The sequence below is a fragment of the Tenrec ecaudatus genome, chromosome 8 (assembly GCF_050624435.1).
Source record: "Tenrec ecaudatus isolate mTenEca1 chromosome 8, mTenEca1.hap1, whole genome shotgun sequence".
Lineage (NCBI taxonomy): Eukaryota > Metazoa > Chordata > Mammalia > Afrosoricida > Tenrecidae > Tenrec > Tenrec ecaudatus.
The window spans coordinates 150,870,482-150,891,490 of NC_134537.1; the positions used below are offsets into that span (position 1 = coordinate 150,870,482).

Below are 21,009 nucleotides of genomic sequence, written 5' to 3' on the forward strand. Positions count from 1 at the left end.
ACTATCGGGTTACAGGGTATGTTAATCTGGGTAGACTAGAGAAACAAATCCATAGGAGCTCAAATGTGTATAAAGAGAGAGTTTATATAAAGTAATTGTATGTTAAGAAAGCAGTTCAATCGAAGCCCTTAAGTCCTATATTAGCCCATATGTCCGATACCAATCTATAATGTCCTCTTCAGACTCACAAAACACATGAAATGACGTCGAATGCAGGATGATCACAGGCCAGTGGGTAGAAAGTCTTTAGATCCAGTGGCATTGTAAACATCTCAACACTGGCAGGGGGTCTCCACGTGGCTTCTTCAGTTCCCAAGGCATGGGGTCTGTCAGCGTAGTGCCATGTGTCTTGTCAGTAGAGCATCTCCAAGGCAATGAGCTGAGGAGAGAGGATAATGTCCTGCCTCCAAGGAGGAAATACCAGAGTTCCCAGAATTCTCAGGAGAATCCATGCCAACACAGAGTCCTCGTTGGCTATGACCTGATTGGCAGACGACTCCACCCCTTCACTTTTAATACTCACAAGTCCCAAATTGACACCACACAGAGGTTAGGGTGTGGGTGGTCCTTTAATCTTTGGTTTGTTTCCATGTCTCTTCAATTTTCTTCACCTGCCTTAAGCCTAGAAAAGGAGAGGCCAGTAAGCTGTACGTTAGATGACTGTTGACGTGCTTTTAGGATTTCAATAGCTGCTCACCACAAAGTAAGATGTAAGACAGTGTCTTTGTGAACCTATGTTGGGCCAGTTGACCATGATGTCTTTGAATTCCTGGCACATTTTGAGGAAAAGGCTTCAGTATTTTAATCTAGTTTTTTTTTCATTGTGCTTTATGCATTTTTTCTAATTTAGTAATAAAACCTCTTCAGTGAAACCTTCCCTATCTTTTCTTCCCTGTGTGTATTGATTGCTAGTTTTTTTTTACCATGGCACATTTGCTTATCTTTTGAAATTGCTTCTGTCTGCCTTGCATTTAACTGTTTGTGGCTCACTTATACAGTTTTTGACATGTTTGAACTGGAATATGTCTTACAATTAAGAGATGAATAATTTTGTTTGTGCCAAAGAAGTTATTAGATCTATATTGTATTTTAGAATTATTGATGTCATGCTGTATCTTCAGCATCTCCTTGCCTTTCCCCATGCCCTCCATGCACCCACCTAACTGCAAATTCTCAATTAAAAAAAAAAGATAATGTAGTAGAAACACTACATGCTTAATTTAAATTCTGACCACCATCTAAACAACATCGAAGGAATGAATACATAGATTTACATGCATATGCTAGAAATTAGGAAACTACAAACCTGAATGTGCCAAAGAAAGACTAGCATAATTGATAAAACTCTCAGACCCATCAAAAATGAGTGAGAAAGAGAGAAAGCATAGTCGGTATCAGGGAAATTAAGTAGTCATAGAGGCTATTAGGTATAAACCTAACGTTAATAATCTGGAAATGTAAACAAAGTAGAAAATACCTAGAAAGCTACAAGGTGCCCAGCATCAAGAATATATTGAAAATATATGAACTCTTATTAAGGAAATAATTGAGCCATAAAAAATAATCTCAACAAGAAAGTGCTAGCTAAGAAAGCTAGCTTCGGCAGCAAATGATAGCACACATTCCAGGAAGGAAGGATCCTAGTCTTCAACTGTTGCATGAAGTAGGAAAGAGGGAATCTGCACCGGAACTCACTTTATGACGTTCGCATAACCTGGGCACTAAAACTTGTCATGGTTAACTTTCGTGGTTAGAGAGGAAAAAATCCTAAGAACAAACAGCACACATATTTACAATAGTAGCAAGTCATTAGGAATGAACCTCTAGGACAGTTCATGATTTCCAAAGGAAAATTTTAGAGCTTTAATTAGACATGAGTGAGCTCCGAAAGAGCAACAGGTAGCAGTAGGCTACTGAATGAAAGGTGGGAGGTTTTAAAAAGATGCTTAAGAAAGAAAATCTTAACGGAATATTTGTAATGAGCCACTTGGTGTGGAAGTTCACTAAAATTGGATGCTTAGCATTTCATTTAGTGTTTGACCTTGGTGTTCCCCTACATCTATCCTCACTGGCTAAGGAAAGAGAGCTCTTTCCACTGTCAGCCCTTGCTAGCCTGTAGTCTTTATGTATTAAGGAAAATGCGGAACGGTAGCTGTGAAATTTTAGAGAGAACACAAATTGTTCAAAGTTACTTTCATTTTGTATGTAAAATTTAAGATCTGATGCTTCTAGGGTAACTAAAGATGATAATAGTATAAAATACCCGCTTTCAGGTTGATACAAAATTAACAATGCAAGGGGAAATAAAGATATATATTTTGGGTAATGTTTTCACTGGTAAACTTGATTTTGATGTTATCTAGGCTATCAAGTACTTGCTCCAACCGCCTATTATGATCAGACTGGCGCCTTAGTGGTTGGCCCTGGAGCCAGAACTGGCCTTGGAGCTCCGGTTCGATTAATGGCTCCAACACCTGTTTTAATTAGTTCAGCAGCAGCACAAGCTGGTAAGTGTTCCTAACATTTTGGGGGGGGTAATGTTTTTTTCTAAGAGTTCAGAACTATTTTTAAATACAGGATAGATTTCTTGGTACTTTTAAGAAGTGTCTGAATTTTATCACTTACAGCAGCAGCAGCGGCAGCTGGAGGAACTGCAAATAGTCTTACAGGCACCACAAATGGTCTGTTTCGGCCAATTGGCACTCAGCCACCACAACAGCAGCAGCAGCAGCAGCAACAGCAGCAGCCAAGCACCAATCTGCAGTCTAATTCATTTTATGGGAGCAGTTCTTTAAGTAATAGTTCCCAGAGCACTTCTTTATTTTCTCATGGACCTGGTCAACCTGGAAGTGCATCTCTTGGCTTTGGAAGTGGTAGCTCTTTGGGTGCTGCCATAGGCTCAGCACTCAGTGGATTTGGTTCTTCAGGTATGTTCCTTTTTAAGACTAGTGTATTCTGCAAAGTGAGTCTGAGGTGCATGTTTGCTTTTGGTGTTAAAATAAGCAATGATAGCTTGTAGTATAGGAAGACATGAATAGTGTTTATTGGTTTAATTTTATACAAGAAAATATTCCTCCTGCCAAGTTGAGTATTTATGGATGCCTAATTCATTGTAGGCAGCCCATCTTTGCTCAGTAAGATGTTTATTTTTCCCACTGGCTGTAGAATTGTATTTCTGTAATTTTGTTTTAGGTAGTTTTGCTTGGAGCAATATAATATATGCTAATTATTAGCTCTTCCTTATTCTCGTCATAAAATTAATATATGAGGAGCTAAATATTTTGCCATCCTCAATTTTTGTTCTTCCAATATCATCTACTTATGATTTATTTTTAGTGCTATTTGTTCATTATGGTTTTGTGTAGTTGAGAAAATATATATAATTATAAAATACATTTTAATGTTCTAAGCAGAAACCAACCCCTAAGAAGCTTACCAGAATGCTTATTTTTCTCTTACATTAATGCATTAAGCCTTTATTATTTTTTTTAAAAAGCTACAGGTAAATGAATGTTTCCTCCCATATCCTAGCATTATTTATCACTTGAATTCAGATTTAAAGAGCTCCACAAGATAATTTACCCACACAAACAGGTTTGTTGACCGAGTTAGAAGTAAATGAAGAAAAGGCCATGTTGACACTATGCTACATTATATTACTACTATCTGAGATTTACTTTTTTAAGAATACTTTTTTGTAGCAAAAATTAAAAACTGACTTAATTTCCCTGGTTGTGTTCTACAATTAGTAGTAGATTCCATAGTATTCAATATACTTTCTTATAAAAAGTGAAAAAAGCAGCTTACCCTAGCTCATTTATTTTTTTTTAAAAGAAAGTCCCTGACTCATCAACCCAATAGGATGAGATAGAACTGCCCCTTTGGGTTTCCAGGTTAGAACTCTTTAAGACCAGAAAGCTTCCTCTTTCTCCCTTTGTCCATTTTTTTCTTGAGTGCAGGGTTAAAGCTTTACGAGATTTTCTATCTCTGTAACATTCTAGATGTCCACTTCTCATCTGTTTTCCCATCATAACAAATTAATTCTTTTCTGGTGTGGAAAATGGCAAAATTAACACATTCTACCCATTATAAAATATGCTTCTAGCTTTCTAATGAAGTTTCTTTATACTTTTTAGTATTTATATTTAAATGAACTATAAACTTAAGAGGCAGAATGCTTTTTTTTTTTTTTAATCAACTCCAGTATTAAACGCCATACTTACTTAGGCCATCTAAAGAGCGAGCAACAAGAACTTCTGAGGTGAGGGAAAATTTAGTGACCATGGAGACTATTCCACTTTTACACTTTCCTACTTAATTATTTCATCCCTTTTTGAATTGGGTATTTTATTTTATCTCCATCTAACTAAAAATTTAACATTTCAAATGTTCAACATAAAAGTGGAACAATATATAACTTTTTAAAAGAAATTATGTAAATCATTTCTATCCGAAGTGTAGATTTTAGTACCTAGGTAATTCAAGAAAAACAGAAAAGAACTTGGGTGGAAAACAAAAACCTTTACTTCTTTTTCCTGATAAAATACAACAGCTGTGTAGGCCCCTTACATGGCTCTTTCAAATTCCCAAGTGTCTGTGTTAGCTGTTAGACTTTTCCTTGCATTCTAATTAACATAAATATTTAGTGCCTTCCAAATGTCCTCTGTTGCTGATGCCTCTTCCCTAAAGCAAATCGTTACTTTTTAAATGCCTCCCTTTTTTATAAGCACTGCTCGGTTTTGATTTTCAGTCTGGGATACTGCTTTCCCTTATTTCCAAGGACAGTTAGTGATTGTCATGCCTGAAAATACCAGTAAAGAGTCCATTTTCTTCTCCCTCCTCTTGGACAATTTCTGCAATTTCATTCAAGTTCTACATGTCTGTACCCTTAAAATAAATCGACCCATGGGTGTTTCACATTATAATGATCTTTTACCTATTTAAAACCTGTAGTTGTGTGCATGTGTATACATGCCTAATTAGCAGACATACCCTTATTCTTTTAACATATATAATGAAAATTTTAAATATGGTGAATACCTTAATTTATAAAATAATTGACCAGGAAATTTAGCCATTGAACTATAGTAAAGATATCATACTTGTTGGCCCACTATTTAGAAAAATGCTACTTTGATAGAAAATTTGTAATTTGACATTTCATATACAGTTGATGGATGATTAGTGACTATTGTCTAGTCTCTTAGACCAGCTATACTTGGTTATATTTAATAGTCACACCAGATAATTTAGGCATGTAGTAGAACTTTGAGAACCAAGTTGTTTAAAATAAAGCTATTACTGATTTATTTTTAAAAGTTGGCTTGATTTTTCCTTTTTGGAAGAAAATAATATTGCACATGTCAAAACAATTGTTTCTTTATTTGCCATTGCAGTCATGCTGCTGGTCTCATCAATCTTTGTTTGTCAGTTAAAATTGTTTTCAAAAATAAATAGGAATTTTAAATGTTATGTTTTAGGAAAATCACTTTGACAGTGTCCTTTTAAATTAGTATAGTTAATATAGCATGCATTGACAATTTTCCCAAAACCAACTCAAGCAAGAACTATTTTATTACATTACTGTACATATTTGCTTTTGCTATTAAAATGTGTATAATTACTTAATATTTCCCTTTTATATATTTTAAAATGTGAAATTTTCAATAGAACTTACAATGTCTTATCAGAAATAGTACCGGCTAGTCTAAACAGTCGAACAGCATAGTCTCACTTAATACTATAGTGTAAGCCTCTTTTGTATTTTTCTTTCTTAAATTTTTCAGAACAAGTGTAATCAGTTTTCTGTCTGTCTCACAGGCTTAATTTGGGCTACACATCATGTGCTCTGCTTAATTTTTCTTTTTAATCCATAGCCTAAGTGTCCTACTTAAAGTAGACTTGTCATTAGTAAACTAAAACTTTATAGAAACTTTAAAATGACCTTGAAAAGAATTGCCATATTGGTCCGAATATAGAGCATCGAATTTCTGTTTTTATTTGATAAGAAGTGTTCTGTGGGATTCTCTGGTATAAAAGGTAGATTAAAAGAGGCTAGTTTTTGAAAATAAGAAACATCCTTGAAAATAGGTATTGCAAGTGAGCCAGAAGAATCTAGTTAGAGTAAGCCTTGATGGGCAGCCATGGGGGGCACACGTAGAAGAATTCAGTTATATGTTGATTTAACGGCCAGAACTTGCGTTGCTCTGTGAGCATACAGAACTCATAAAGGCCTTCCTGGATATGTGATTCTACCTCCCCACTGCTCGTGATTTTGTGGAATACAGGAATGTCAAAGGGATGTTAATAGTTGAATTTGAGATTAAGTCAGAAGTTACTGATTTTGTAGTACAATAAGGGATGTCGAAGCTTGGATAAATTATATATTGATATGAGATAGATGTTTAAAGATTCTTCAATCCTCACTTAAGAGTCTCAGGATGTTAGTAATCTCAGGAATGGACGAGTCCTGAGGGGTAAGTAAAAGCATATCTATTGGTGTGATAACAGTATTTAGAAGTTTGGGTTGTTGTTTTTTTTTAAGCTTAGTAATTTCAGGTATATTTTTGAAATTTAGATAGAAAATAGGGTAGTATATAGTATGAAGAGTTACCATCATATTCCATTACTGCCTAATATTCGGGCCAATATGAATTTAAAGGGCTATGGTTTGAACACAAATGAGTAGCCAAATGTAGATGGTGAGGAGGATTATTACTACTCTATTAATCAGTATAATCGTATGTTTTTCTTTTTTTTTTTTTTTTTTGACATTGAGTTAAAGTCCAAGAACCAGGTTCTAGAGTTTAGGACACTACCAGAATTTAACCTTATTGGAATTAATTGATCTCTAACATATTCTGAAGCAGACCACTTGTAATTGCAGGGTTTATAATCATACCAGGGTATTAAAGCACAGTAATCATATGTGTCAATGGTAAATATATGTGAAATAATGAAACATATGACGGTTCTGTTTAGTATCTAGTTTATTGTATTGGGGTGCATTTATACCCTTTTATGATTAATAAATTAGTATATATAGTTATCACAGTAATTATCTTCTCAGTAATGTTTCTAAAAATAATTATTGTGATGACTTCTTTTATTGCCCAGCAAGAGTTGGGGATAGGTTTTATTCAGTTTACACTGTATGTAATTAGGGTTTTTTTTATTTCTTCTTCAGTTGGCAGTTCTGCAAGTAGTAGTGCTACAAGGAGAGAGTCTCTATCTACTAGCTCTGACTTGTACAAAAGATCTAGTAGCAGCCTAGCACCCATAGGGCAACCATTTTACAATAGTCTGGGATTTTCCTCCTCTCCAAGTCCAATAGGCATGCCTCTGCCAAGCCAAACTCCAGGACATTCACTTACGCCACCGCCATCACTTTCATCACATGGATCCTCATCCAGTTTGCATTTAGGTAAAAAAAACAACCCAAAACCCTTTTTATTTGTATGTATACATGTGTGTGTGTGTGTGTGTGTTTATAATGTATGTAAAAATATTTATTGTTGGATAAAACATGCCAAATTGCTTTTGCTTTTAGATATTAGCCTTTTGAAAAGGTTCTACTTTTCTGAAATTCAAAGTGAGGGTCTGATGTACAGTAAGGTAAAGGACCCCCCTCCCCCACTTTAATGTTTCTTTTATTAAATACAATAGTTTGTTTTTTTCCTTGTCTGTGCTTTTGATTTGTGTGTGTTTCGGATCATCTGAAAAGTCAACTATTAATAGATGATAGTGAAAGAGGAATTTCACTATCAAAAATTGTTGCACACCAGAGGAAAGCATTAGTCACGCAGTTCACGGAATTTGAAACCATTTAGTTTAGAACAGTGGTTTTGCTTTGCCTTTAAAAGCCTGGCCATTTAACCCAAAAGATGTAACTGGGGATACGAATTTCGTATGTTTGTGAGTTAGAGAAGCTTATGAGTTCGGTTCACATACTTCTCTTAATTTTTTAACGTGTTGTTAATTTAAGGGGGGAAATGTATTAGATTGATAGTTCCCTGGAAGTTGGAGTATTTAGAGCTTTTGGTTTATATATTAGCTATACTACCCCACCCCTATATTATTACATTGGTAGTTTTAACTTTTTTCTCTCTTTCTCCTGAAAGTATAACCATGTAGCGTATATTTTTAAAGATTTTTAAATAGCAGAGGCACTGTGTAAGTGTTCTTTTATCTTAAATTATTTCATTAAAATAGATTCTGAATTTTTGTCATGGAAGTAGGTCTGCTCAAACTGAGGGATTTTAATCCTGACTTTTGTGCTGGGAAAGATTTAAATCAGCTTGTGATTTAAAAAAATAATATGCTCTTGTCAGCAGCTATATTACAAGTTAGTGATTGTGTGTTTTTCCCTAATCATATGGGTCTTGCTCTTTTTCCTAAAGCTCATCAACTTAGTAAATAGCCATCAAAACAAAGACCTGTTTAAGTGGTTACTTAGATTTATGTTATTCTAAGGTGGGCTGAATTTTCTTTTTAAAAAATCCTCATCCTCTGCCCCAAATTCTTCCCCTTTGTTGTTTTGAGGATTTGTTTATTGAATATATGCACTCGTTTCATTCTTTAGCTGGAGTCGTTAGAAGATCTGTTGTGCAGCTCTATTTGTGTAGATAAAACAGTTTTTAGCTTGACACATTTTTTGATTTGTGGTCTTCTTAGTGACACAAGTTTCTGATTTCTATTAGTATTCAAACCTTTCCCCCACCACTGCCCCTCTCGTCACATAAAACATGCCTTTTAAACTTTGAAATGGACAAAAAAAAGTTTGGAGCAAAACAAATCTAAAAATAGACCTATTAAAATAGCTTTGGGTTTTATTTCTTAAGATTATATTTGTACTTTCATTTTCTAATAGGTAAGTTTCAAATCAGATGCTTGTTCAGTTGTTAACTGCTGGTATGCTTTAGAGCCTCTGGAAGTGATACTGTTTTCTATCTTGCTTAGAAATTGGATATAAATGACTTTAAATGTTTCCTTAGCAATCTGGGTATATGCTTCTCTGTGAAGACTGTAGGAATCTAACCTAAAAGATGCACAGGGAAGGAATTTTGGTCATTTGTGGGAAACACATCAGTTTGGGCCAACAGTTCTATAATGTAAAGTTTGATACTTTTGTATTTCTTGATATAACAACATTTGATACGATCTTTTAATATTTATATATAAAATGAGCTGGCCTACAGTGCATTTAAATTAGATTTAACTGTAGATACATGCCTGTGTGTGTGTGTGTGTGTGTGTGTGTGTGTGTGTGTGTGTGTGTGTGTGTGTGTGTTCGGTACTATCACTGGAAGTGCATTTATAATGAGCAGATCCACCAGTTAAAAATGAGTGAACTTCATTGACTTGTTCTTTATGTAGTGTTTGTGGAAATAATATATTCTGCGCTTTCCTGTAATTAAATCATGTTGCGAGACTTGATTCCTCTAGGGATTAAAAAATATTTTATATTGTGTATTCTTGAAGTGAATGTCTTCATGAATCAAAACTGCTGATACACAATATCTATGGGAGTGGAATTTGCATACATATTTTTGTTGATTTACTCAATTCATATATTAATATAAAATAGGGCAGAGATAAGTTGATTTGAATTTGTTTATTCTGGTTATTTTATTGTGTGGTTTTAAGACAAGAAACTTTAATGTAGTTAATGATATGCTTTAGTCTGAGCTCAAAATATTTAATGAAACTTATTAGTTAGCTTTTTATAAGCTTTTTGGGTTGTATGTATATACATAGCTTAATACGAAAACAATGTTTTGCTTCACTTAAAACAACAAATTTTTTAATGTTAAAAAAGATGTTATCTACCGTATATACTCATGTATAAGCCGAGTTTTTCAGCACAAAAATTGTGCTAAAAAACTGGGATTCGGCTTACACACAGATCAGTGGTACCCCAGCAAGGTGTAACATCTCACGGGTGATTGCCGCTGACACTGCAGTGCTTTGAATGTTTGTTTACCCACATCTAACCAATCAGAGCTGTCCTATGACATGGACAGCTTCAATTCGCAGAAGTAACCATAGTGATTCACTTACGCCGGCAGCTGAACTGGTAAGGATGTGGCTGCGCTCCGTCTCTGCCCTCTGGTCTCTGTGTTAATTCACATCCTGCATTTCCCACCCTAGGCTTTTAACTGAGTCAATCAGTTTTTCTGGTTTCCCAGGTAATAATTAGGTACCTTGGCTTATACTCGGGTCGGCTTATATTCGAGTATATATGGTAATTTAAAAGTTGAAGTATGTATTTTAGCAGGATTGACTACCACCACCACTGCCAACAAGCCCATTCTGATTTATAGCAACCCTGTAAGATAGAATAGACTATTCCCTAGGGTTTTTCACCAAGAATATAAAAGTATAGTATAACATGTAAAGTCTTTGGTCACCTTACCTCCTTAACATATTAAGACTGGCATAAAACATTCCATTTTTTAGTACAAGTCTGTAAGAGATACTCTTGTTTAAATATAATCATTGCTGTACTTTTCCAAATTAATAACAATTAATGAATCCTGGTTGGTCTGGTTTTCCCCACTGACTAACATACCTTTTTATTGAGGGTTGACTGAATCAGGGAATACACAGTACATGCTTGAGAAGTCTTTGCAGTCTGTAACAATTCCTCGTGTCCCCACCCCTTCCATGTATTTGTTGAAGAAATTGTCCTGTTCGATTTCTCGCTTTTCTTTCTTTCTTTCCTGATTACCCTTGCTTAACATGTTCCTTTATTTCCTATAAAGTGAAATTGTATCTAGAAGTTTGGTCAGTATCATTTGTTTGTTTTATAAAGATTTGATTCTGTATCTTCTTATTGCACCATTTCAAGGGACACATCTACTTGCCTCCATTTTCAAATTTGTCTGTTCTACCTAATGATTCTAGCAGCCTATGATTATTACATAGATCTACTAGTTACAAATCCAAATTGTGGTACTCTAGTTCTGTCGTAGTTGGCGCTTTTCCATAAAAACCTTCATTCACCCTCATCAACTATAATTTGGTTACATGGACAGGTCATTAAAAATCACAGTAGCAGTTGACTTCCTTTATTTACGAACTTTTTAAAATTACGCACACTACTCACTGGTCGATAGTTTAAACCCCCTAGCTACCCAGAGAGAAATATGAGGTGATATACTCTTAAAAGATGTATGGCCTCAGAAACTCTGTGGAACAGTGTTCTAGTCTGTCCTAAAGGACCACTATAAATTGAACTCGTCTGGACAGCAACAGGCTTGCTAAAAAGATTACTTCCTTTGTCCTCATCCACCCATTCCTACCCCTGGTAACCACCAACCAACATTGGGGTCTGTATACATGCTGTGTTTTGTGAAAACTGCATCATAGATATTTATCCTTTTGTGATTGATGTATTTCACTTGGAATAAAGTCCCCATATTAATCCATTTTACATTTCAGCAGTACATTGTTATTCTTTATGGTTGCATAGTATTCTGCTGATGTGTGTGCAGCATTTTAGTTATGTATATAATGGTAGGGTAGATAAGTTGTTTCCATCTTCATGGTAAAATGACTATTCTTTCCATCTTATTTTGATGCTTTCTGCATCATTCAGTATTTTCCCCATAGACTATGGCAACTTAAGACTTGAATTTTTTCTTTCTTTCTTTTTCAGTTTCAGATACACTGAGCGTGTTCTTCCTTTATGGTTTTCTAACTCTAGGTCTTTACATATTACATTAACATAATTTACTTTGTCTTTTAGAGCTACTCTTTGAAATGTGTTAAGTTCTTTGACATTATTTCTTCCCTTTGCTTTAGCTACTTGGATTAGCAAGTTTCAGGGTCTCTTCGGATATCCAGTTTGATCTTTACTGTCTTTTCTATCCTTTTAATGACCTTTCCTTTCCTCATTTATAATGTTCTGGATGTCATGACAGTTCATCTGTCACTGGTGTTTAGTGCCTCAAATCATTACTGAGATATTCTCTAAATCCAGGTGGGATAGACTCATGATCATGTTTTGGTTCTCATGGACTTAATTTTCTTTTTGATCATTTTATTGGTGGTTCGTACAACTCTTATCACAATCCGTACACACATTCATTCTGTCAAGCACATTTGTTCATATTTTGCCATCATCATCCTCAAAACATTTACTTTCTTCTTGAGCCCATGGTATCAGCTCATTTTTCCCCTCCCTACCTGACCCCCCCCCTCACCCAATGAATCCTTAATAATTTATAATTTTTTCTTGCATATCTCATACTGTCCGACATCTCCCTTCACCCACTTTTCTGTTATTACATCCCCAGGGGATGTAATCGTTTGTATTTACTTTTTTTTTTTTTTTTTTTTTTAGCTTCTATCCTCAACTTACATTTGAGCAATGGATGTTGATTCTACAATCAGCACCTAGCCTGGTTTTTGCTGCTGATATTGAGGTGTTCTAGCTTCTCTTCCCACAGACATAGTTAGTTAATGTGATTTCTGTGGATTTCATCAGCAGAAGTATACATGTATAATCATCTTTTGTGTTTTTGAGAAAAGGTATTGGTGATGAAGAAGTCATTAGTCTTAAAAAATTCTGTCATGCAATTTTCTGCTTCGTTTCCAGCACCAAGACCATATATTCCAACAGCTGTTTCTTCTTTGTTTCCAATTTCTGCATTCTAATTGACAATAACTATCTGTGCATCTTGATCACGCATTTGTTCAATTTCAGACTTAAGACATTCACAGAATTCTTCTATTTCTGCTTCATTAGCTTTATTTATTGGTGCATGAATTTGAATAATAGTTGTATTTACTGTATTTCCTTATATGCAGATAGATAATACCATATTGAAGATTGCTTTTGAAATGTCCTTTTTGATGATGAATGTGATGGCATTCCTCTTGAATCTGCTAGGCCCTGAATAGTAAACCGTATGATTTTCTGATTCAAAATGGCCAACACCAGTCCATTTCAGTTCATTAACGCCTGAAGTGTTGATCTTTATGCATTCCATGTACTTTTTTACATCTTCCGATTTTCCTAGATTCATACTTAATACATTCCAAGATCTGATTACTAGTTAATGATTTCAGCTGTTTCTTCTCAGATCGAGTCATGCTCCACTAGCAAATGAAGATCCCAAAGAATACTCCCTTCACCTCATTGTGTTCAATTCCTCAGTCATATTTTGAGTGTTCCAACAACCTAGGGGGCTCTCACCTTCTGGCACTATCTCTAAAGATATTTTACTTCTTTTCATGAGGTTTTCAGTGCTTGGCAATGTTTCACTGCTATCTGTAAAGTTTTCCATGTGACTAAATCCTCTAAAATGAACAGCCTATCCCTTCTTCGTAATCTGTACTTAGTATGGGAAGCCTGGTGAAACCTATTCACTTTGAGATGACCCTGCAGATAGTTGAAATAATCAGTGACATGTCTTCCAGCAACACAGCTTCACAAACCACCCACACACAGTAGGACAACCTGACAGACACCTGATGGTGTAAAGGTTTACAGGCTCAAAAACCCAGAGGAGTTATTATGTATTATGTAAGATCAATGTTAAATCAAATCCAATGGCAGTATGTCCTTCCTCATTTGATTTATTATAAATGGTATTATTTTATTGATTACTCTTTGCAATTCCTCTTGTTAGTGTTGAAAAACCCATCTGGTGCTTATGTGTTCATCTTGGAGTAGATGCAGGAGTTTCTGCAGACTTTTTGAGGTTTTATATGTTCAAGGTCAGGCGCTCTGGTGGTGTTGTGGGTAACATGTTGGGCTGCTCGCCACAAGTTCAGCAGTTTGAAACCACCAGCTAGTTTCACCCCGCAGGAGAAATAGGAGGCTTTATACTCTTGTAAAGAGGTAGTCTTAGAAATGTACAACCTGTTCTAGAGGGTTGATCTGAGTCAAAATTAACTTGGTTACATGAGTTTGGTTTTCTTGAGTTTGTATTCAAGGGCAATCCTCCATCTAGCTTTATACATTTACCAAGGCAGTGTATCCATTTCTCTGATCTATCCCAGAAGAATTGATTTAATATCACTTCAAAATGACAGCTTGGGCATCCTATAAGAAACCCATGAGATTCTCATAGGAAAGTCATGGCCACCCTCAAAGGAACAGACAGGTGCTGGGAAAACAAGTTCTTAGGAGTGCAACAGTCTTGACTTTCACTCCAGTGCAGTTTTCTAAGTTTTGTAAACTTCATGATAAGCTCCCCTGAATGATTGCCTTATGTCCTTTGAGAAATATATCAAGAACTTCTCTTTGAAATTAAAAAAAAAAGAATTACCATAATGTTCTGGGCTGACTTCTTGGTCTTGACTGGCCCAACAGATCCCCTCAGATGCCTCTACTTTGATTTGGACCTTTTTTGAAGTCTCTTAACAATCGAAGACAAGTATATTATTGAGATGACTCTCTGAAGTTATCTGCTGATTGCAAGGTGTGGTTATGTGCATTTTATTGGAATAGTATATATTAGAATAAAATGTATGACTTGGAACACTGAAAGTAATACTTTCTTTTTTACTTGAACTCCTTATATGTCATCTGCAAATAAGGATTATTTTTCCTTCCTTTCACATTATCGGTATCCTTTCTTTTTTGCATTACCGCTCTGACTAGGAATTGTGGTTCAATGTTGAATAAGAGTTGTAATGGTAGCTCTCCATATCTCATTCTCATTTTCAAAAGGAAAACTCAATTCCAATTAAAGATAATAGCGGTTTCTGATTTTGTGTCTGGCTTGATGAGAGTTCTTATCAGGAAAGGTTGAGACATCCATTGGGCTGTCTTGAGCCGTTTGGAAGCCCTTCAGATTAGCCTCTGAGTTGACTGGCTTTTAAGCGCAGTGCTTAATTGACAAGGGTCAGACAAAGAAAGGAAAAGAGCACCAAGAAAACAGAAGTCTAAACATCAGCAATTGTTTACCCCAACATACAAAGAACGCTGTACAATTCTGAAAACAAAACCTTACCTGAAGCTGTGTTGTTAATCATTTTCCCCAATAAAAATCAGAATTGTATTGAAATATTTGACTCTGAAAGATCATGAAATGTTTCCATTGTTTTGTTGTACCTGTAGCTAAGAGCCTTGGGCAAAGTAGGTAAGTGCTCAGTTCGTAACTAAAAGGTCCTGGGCAATTCAAACCCACCAGCACTCCATAGGAAAAACATGTGCCCACCTGCATCCAAAGTGACCTAATCGTAGAAGCCCTATAGAAACAGTTCTACTCTGTCCTTTTAGGGTACTTATGAGTTGGAATTGACTCTACACCAGCCAGTTTACTTGGAGCTAGCAATCTTCTTGAATAATGCAGCATATTAAGAATTAATTATTGACTTTGTACATCTTATTCAGTTGGCTTATTTTTTTTCCAGCAGAAAGAGTACTAAATGTGAAATGTAAGTTTTGAAGCCAAATATGTTTGTTGAAAGATCACTTTAAGTTCCTAAGGATCACCAGACTGTCTTGTCAATAGATGAGAATGTGTCAGCTTACTTTATATGTTCATAATCTGTCTTCTCTCCCAATCATAAAAAAAGAATATTAAATAGAAGTAGAATTATATTAATGCCTATGGTCATTGTTTCCTTTTAAGTAATTATTAATTGTGCTATTAAAATTGTTTGCTGTTGGCAAATTTAGTCAGTTGCCCCTCTTAGAATGAAATAAATTGAAACAAGCGAGGACAACTTGGTCATAAAGCTACATGCAGATGGTGTGCAATTTTCCTATTTTTCCTATGTCACTGTTCATGATAGTAGAAAGCAATGCTATTTCAGAGCTTTAATTGAAATTAGTCTTTAAAATAGTAATCAAAATTCCTTATAACTGAACAGCATTTTAAAGTTTTCTAACTCACACTTTCATATTAATTCATTCCTTTCTAATGCTTCACATAGATTGATTGGCTGAGTGATAGCCCATTAAAATTAAAATTGAGGAAATTAAAGTAAGTGATTGGTCCAAACCAGTAAATGACAGAACTAAAATTGGAAAACAGTTCTGATTTCTGATTAATACTCTGGTTTTTCCATTGTGCTATTCTATCATGCACTGAATGGTTTTATAAAATGCATTAGTAGTATACTCTAGTCAGCTTTTCATCTTTACCTCAGGAAACAATAGAGTATTGTTGTTTTAATTTTATATTAAGACTAATAGATCTAGATCCATTTCTTTTCTAATTTAGTTCCATTTGAGAATTATGCCAAAGCTATTATTTAAATCTTTAGGATCCAGACATCATCTCCACCAAATGAGACTGCTGTGTAGGCATAAGGCAATGGCTGACATGACTGTACAGCGGCAGTCAGCTCTCAACGTGGCATTGTTTACAGGTTCTGATAGAAATTCAGCACTGTTTTAACATTGATATGTCTTAAAGCTATTTTATTGCTTAATGAATAGGAAAGATGTGAACATGTTCTGAAATTATGTTTAGAGGATTTTTTTTTACTTTTAACCATATGCATGTATTATTTTTTAATCATTTTATTAGGGACTTAGACAACTCTTCTCACAATCTATACATCCATCCATTGTGTGAAGCATATTTGTACATTCATTGCCCTCATCATTCTCAAACATTTGCTCCTCACTTAAGCTCCTGGTTTCAGCTCCTCATTTTTTCCCCAGGAATTTATCATTTTTTTAACTGTTTTGATTTTTTTTTTTACTTATGCTGAGAATAAATGTGTGTGTGTGTGTGCTCTAATTTTTTTTCTTTTAAAAAATAATTTTATTGGGGGCTCTTACAGCTCTTATTAGAATTCATATATACATCAATTGTGTCAAGCTCATTTCACATTTGTGCATGTGTTGCCATCTTTATTTTAAAGATATTTTCTTTCTATTTGAACTCTTGGTATCAGTTCTCCTATTTTTCTTCCATCCCTGTTTCTTGAACCCTTTTTCATATCTTACATTGTCCACTGTCTACTGTCACCGACTTTTCTGTTGTTGGTGGGGGGGGGCGGGGTGTTGTATGTTGATCCTTGTGATCGGCTCCTCCTTTCTCCTCTCCTCTCCTCCCCCTCTCCCCCCCCCCCCCCGCCTTCCCCGTACACTCCTGGTATCGCTTCTCTCATTATTGGACCTGAGGGGTTTATTTGTCCTAGATTCCTTGTGTTCTGAGCTCTTATCTGTACCAGTGTACATGCTCTAGTCTAGCCAGATTTGTAAGGTAGAATTTAGGTCATGATAGTTGGGGTGGGGGGAGCATTAAGGAACTAGAAAAAGTTGAATGTTTTCTTGGTGCTATGCTTCACCCTGGCTGGCTTGTTCCTTCATTCTGACCCTTCTGTGAGGGGATGTCCAATCGTCTACAGATGGACTTTGGGTCTCCACTCTGACCTCCCCCTTATCCACATCAAATTATTTTTTGTTGTGTGTCATTGATGCCTGATCCCATGGACACCTCATTATCACACAGACTGTGTGCTTCTTCCATGTGGGCTTTGTTGCTTCTAAGCTAGATGGCCACTTGTTTATCCTTAAGCCTTTAAGACCCCAGACTCTATATCTTTTGATAGCCAGAGACCATCAGCTTTCTTCACCACATTTGCCTATGTACCCATTTTGTCTTCAGAGATCACATTGGGAAGGTGAGTCTCACAGAATGCCAGGTTATTAGAACAAAGTGTTCTTGTGTTGAGGGAATAATACTTGAGTAGAGGCCCAATGTCCATCTGCTGCTTTAATACTTAACATATAAGTATATGCATACAGATCTATTTCCATATTGTTATATATCAATATATTTACATGTGTACATGCCTGTATTTAAACTTCTATAAATGTCCTTTGCTTCCTAGTTCTTTCCTCTATTTCCTTTTACTTTCCTTTTGTCCACTATCATGTTCAGCCTTCATTTGGGTTCCAGTAATTCCTCTCAGATATATTGCTCTTGATCAAGCCCCACCAGACATCCTATGCCCACCTCACCATTGAGTTTTAGATCACTTGTTGTTCTCTAGTATCTGAATTTATTGCCCCCCCTCTTTCTTCCCCCTTCCCCTGTTGTCCCCCCAGAACCATCAGTCCATTGTTTCCCCCTCTGGTTTGATTATCCTGCCTATCTTATCTAGATATACATGCAGAGACAATAATAAGCACAAAGACAAAAGAAAACAAAAAAGAGCCCAAAAAACGAGAAAAAAAGAAAAGCCTATACATAGTTCCTGGTCTGTGTGTTGACCTTTAAGAGAGTTTTCGAGTTAAGTCTGATGGGGTGCCATGCCCTGACCCCAATTTTTGGTATTCCCCAGGGACTTCATTGCTTTGCTCCCCATAGTGCTTCACCCCAGTGTGGTGGAGTCAGATAGGGCACAATTTCCTCACTGTGTTGTCCCATGTAGCGCTCTGGTCTGTGAGGAACGTCATGTCTAGTAGTGGGGCCGACCCTATGATCCTCTCTGAATTGGCTGCTCTGAGGGGCAATATTGTCCTCAGCGCTTGGTGGGCCAGGATGTATTCCACTCTCTCCTTCACTCTGTTTCTCCTTTGTGCTCTGATCAGTTGCACCCTCTCCCTCAGCTGTAGCTTCAGTGCTGTCCTCTGAAGTGCATTCCTGGGGGGAGGGGGATGTCCAAGTAGTTGGGATTAGGGCTGGTCCTGTGCCTTTGTTGTTCTTAAAGTTGGCATAGTGGTCACCATTCAATTAAGATCATCATGGATTACGACTAGAAATGTTTTATGATCTGATCTCAGGATTCAGAATCACTTTGGAGAATTTAGGGCTTCAGTAGGAAGTGAATAAATTGGAAATGTGTGGCAATCAATTTTGCTTATCACAGTGATTGTGGGGATTTTATTGGCATTATATATTCACAGGCCAGATGCTAACATTTTTATAGTTGTCACAAAGACGAGATTGTCCCACTGAAATTTCCAGTAGCATCCACATGGAGAAAAACAATGGAAAGGAGTAATTTTATTCAACTTTGCTCATAGATCACAGGCTCCATCTGAGCCTTTAAATTTATCCCACGTCATCTCCCAAGTGCACTTTTCCTGCGTATCTGCTTTCTTCCCATTGACCTGAACTCTTGATTACCATTGTATCTTTGACATTTACAAACATACAGGAATAGATGAGCCATAAAATAGAAAAGCCTGATCTTTTCATTTACTAAGATCCATGATTTAGATTTAATGCAATTAACATTAAAATCTTGCCAGGTTTTCAAAGAAAGTACTATTAAAAAAAAAGAAAGTACTATAAAATGTAAATTTAAAAAGCAGAGAGTAAGAACAATAAGAGTAAGAGAGGGGAGAACTTTAACTTCTTCCCTCATAGCTCAGAATCATGATTTTAGTAAAGAGCAAACAAAAATTTGAGCCCACATCTCTTGTAGCTCACTCCAGGATGCCACCCATACTGCTTCTCAAAGAATGCTTTAAGTTTCATCTAATAACTATTGGTGTACATGAAAACACTCTTTTTCTCATCCTTGGAGTTCCTGAGTGGTAAAAGTACTTAGTACCTTTAGCTGCTACCTCAGAGGTTGAAAGTTCCAGTGTACTCGGGGCACTCCAAAGAAAGTTGATGGCGACCTGTTTCTGAGAAGTCAGCTCTTGAGAACCCCGTGGAGCACAGTTCCTTTCTGACGTACGTGGAGACAGCTTGATGCTAGCTGGTCAGAGTTTTCAGTTACCTGAGCTTAGCATCTTTGTGCACGGTCTAAAACATGATAGCAAATCATTTCCTCTGTTGTGACTTGGTAGGAAATGGGAATGGGAATGTCTCACTGTATCAAAGAATCTAATTTTTAAATTAGAAATAACTAGCTAAGGATCATCTTTATTGCTGTGCTTTTAAGTTTAATTTCTAATCAATGAAACAAGTTGCTGTGACTTATCTTTTGCATGTAGTTTTTATAAGCCTTTTTACAATTTTTATGCCTCATCAAAATTTTTACTTAGCCATTTACTCAGCCACTATTTATTATATGCCAACTTTGCATGAAAAGCTTGTTGAGAAAAATAAGCACCATCTCTTCTTACTCTCTTCATATTTGTAGTCTTGTGAATACAGACAACACATCACCATTTAAAATGTAATTGTTTAGCTATTGTCTTGTACTTTTAAAATTTCATTCTGTAAAATTACCATTCTTTGTTGACATTATTGTCTGTACTTTATAGTTTTGTACCACATTGATCACAGACTAGGTTAAAGTAAATAGCTGATAAACACAAGGTTAGCAGTTCGAAACCACCCGCCACTCTTAAGAAAGACTAGGCTTTCTACTTCTGAAGAGTTACAGTCTTGGAAACCCACCGGGGAAGTTCTGCCCTGCCCTAGATAGTCATTCTGAGTTGGAATTGACTTGTGACAGTGTGTTTGGTTTTTGTGGGAGGTTATAATAGAATTACTTCTTGGTTTATTATTCTCCCACTATATTAGAAGCATAAAAGGCAGGCCTTATTCCACACCTTTAATCTCAGTATGTTTGAGTAATTGAATTTGAGTGATTTGGGGTGGGGGGGTTGATTGTTTTACTGAGTCTATCCTTGACCACTGCCTACTTTCTTTTTTTTAATTTGTTCTATATGGATTCATATATTAAAATATTTTTTGACTTCTTGGTCAGCATATTCTCTGTTCAGTGTGTCAAGATGGTATTCTTTTGAAAAGTTATACCAAAACCAAACACACCCATCAAGTCAATTCCAACTCATAGTGATCCTATAGGGCCTGCTTGAGCTGCCCCGGTGGATTTTTGAAGCTGCGAAACTTTTTAATAGCCAAAGGCCTCATATTTCTACCAGAGTGGCTGGTAGATTTGAACTGCTAACTTCACTGAAAGCTGCCCAATATGTAAATCACTGTGTTACCAGGGCTCATTTGAAAAATTATATGGCAATACAATGGTGGGGTTTTTTAATTTTGATTTGCTTTTTGTATTCCAGTTTAATCTTCGGGGTTAAATATGATTGGCTTCAAAATGTTTTGTGGGGAGATTCTATTATCTTGAAAGAGGGATATTTTTCTCATACAGCTGTTAGAATGG

The 21,009-nt window shown here is 36.0% G+C and overlaps 1 protein-coding gene across 1 annotated transcript in view; it reads left to right on the forward strand.

The window, feature by feature from the left end:
• PUM2 (pumilio RNA binding family member 2) overlaps positions 1 to 21,009 on the forward strand; it is a 198,401-nt gene that overhangs the window by 154,947 nt on the left and 22,445 nt on the right. The window contains exons 14-16 of the mRNA XM_075557066.1: positions 2,364 to 2,507; positions 2,628 to 2,927; positions 7,187 to 7,423. Coding sequence (XP_075413181.1) covers positions 2,364 to 2,507; positions 2,628 to 2,927; positions 7,187 to 7,423 — 681 coding nt within the window. The remainder of the gene's footprint in view (positions 1 to 2,363; positions 2,508 to 2,627; positions 2,928 to 7,186; positions 7,424 to 21,009) is intronic.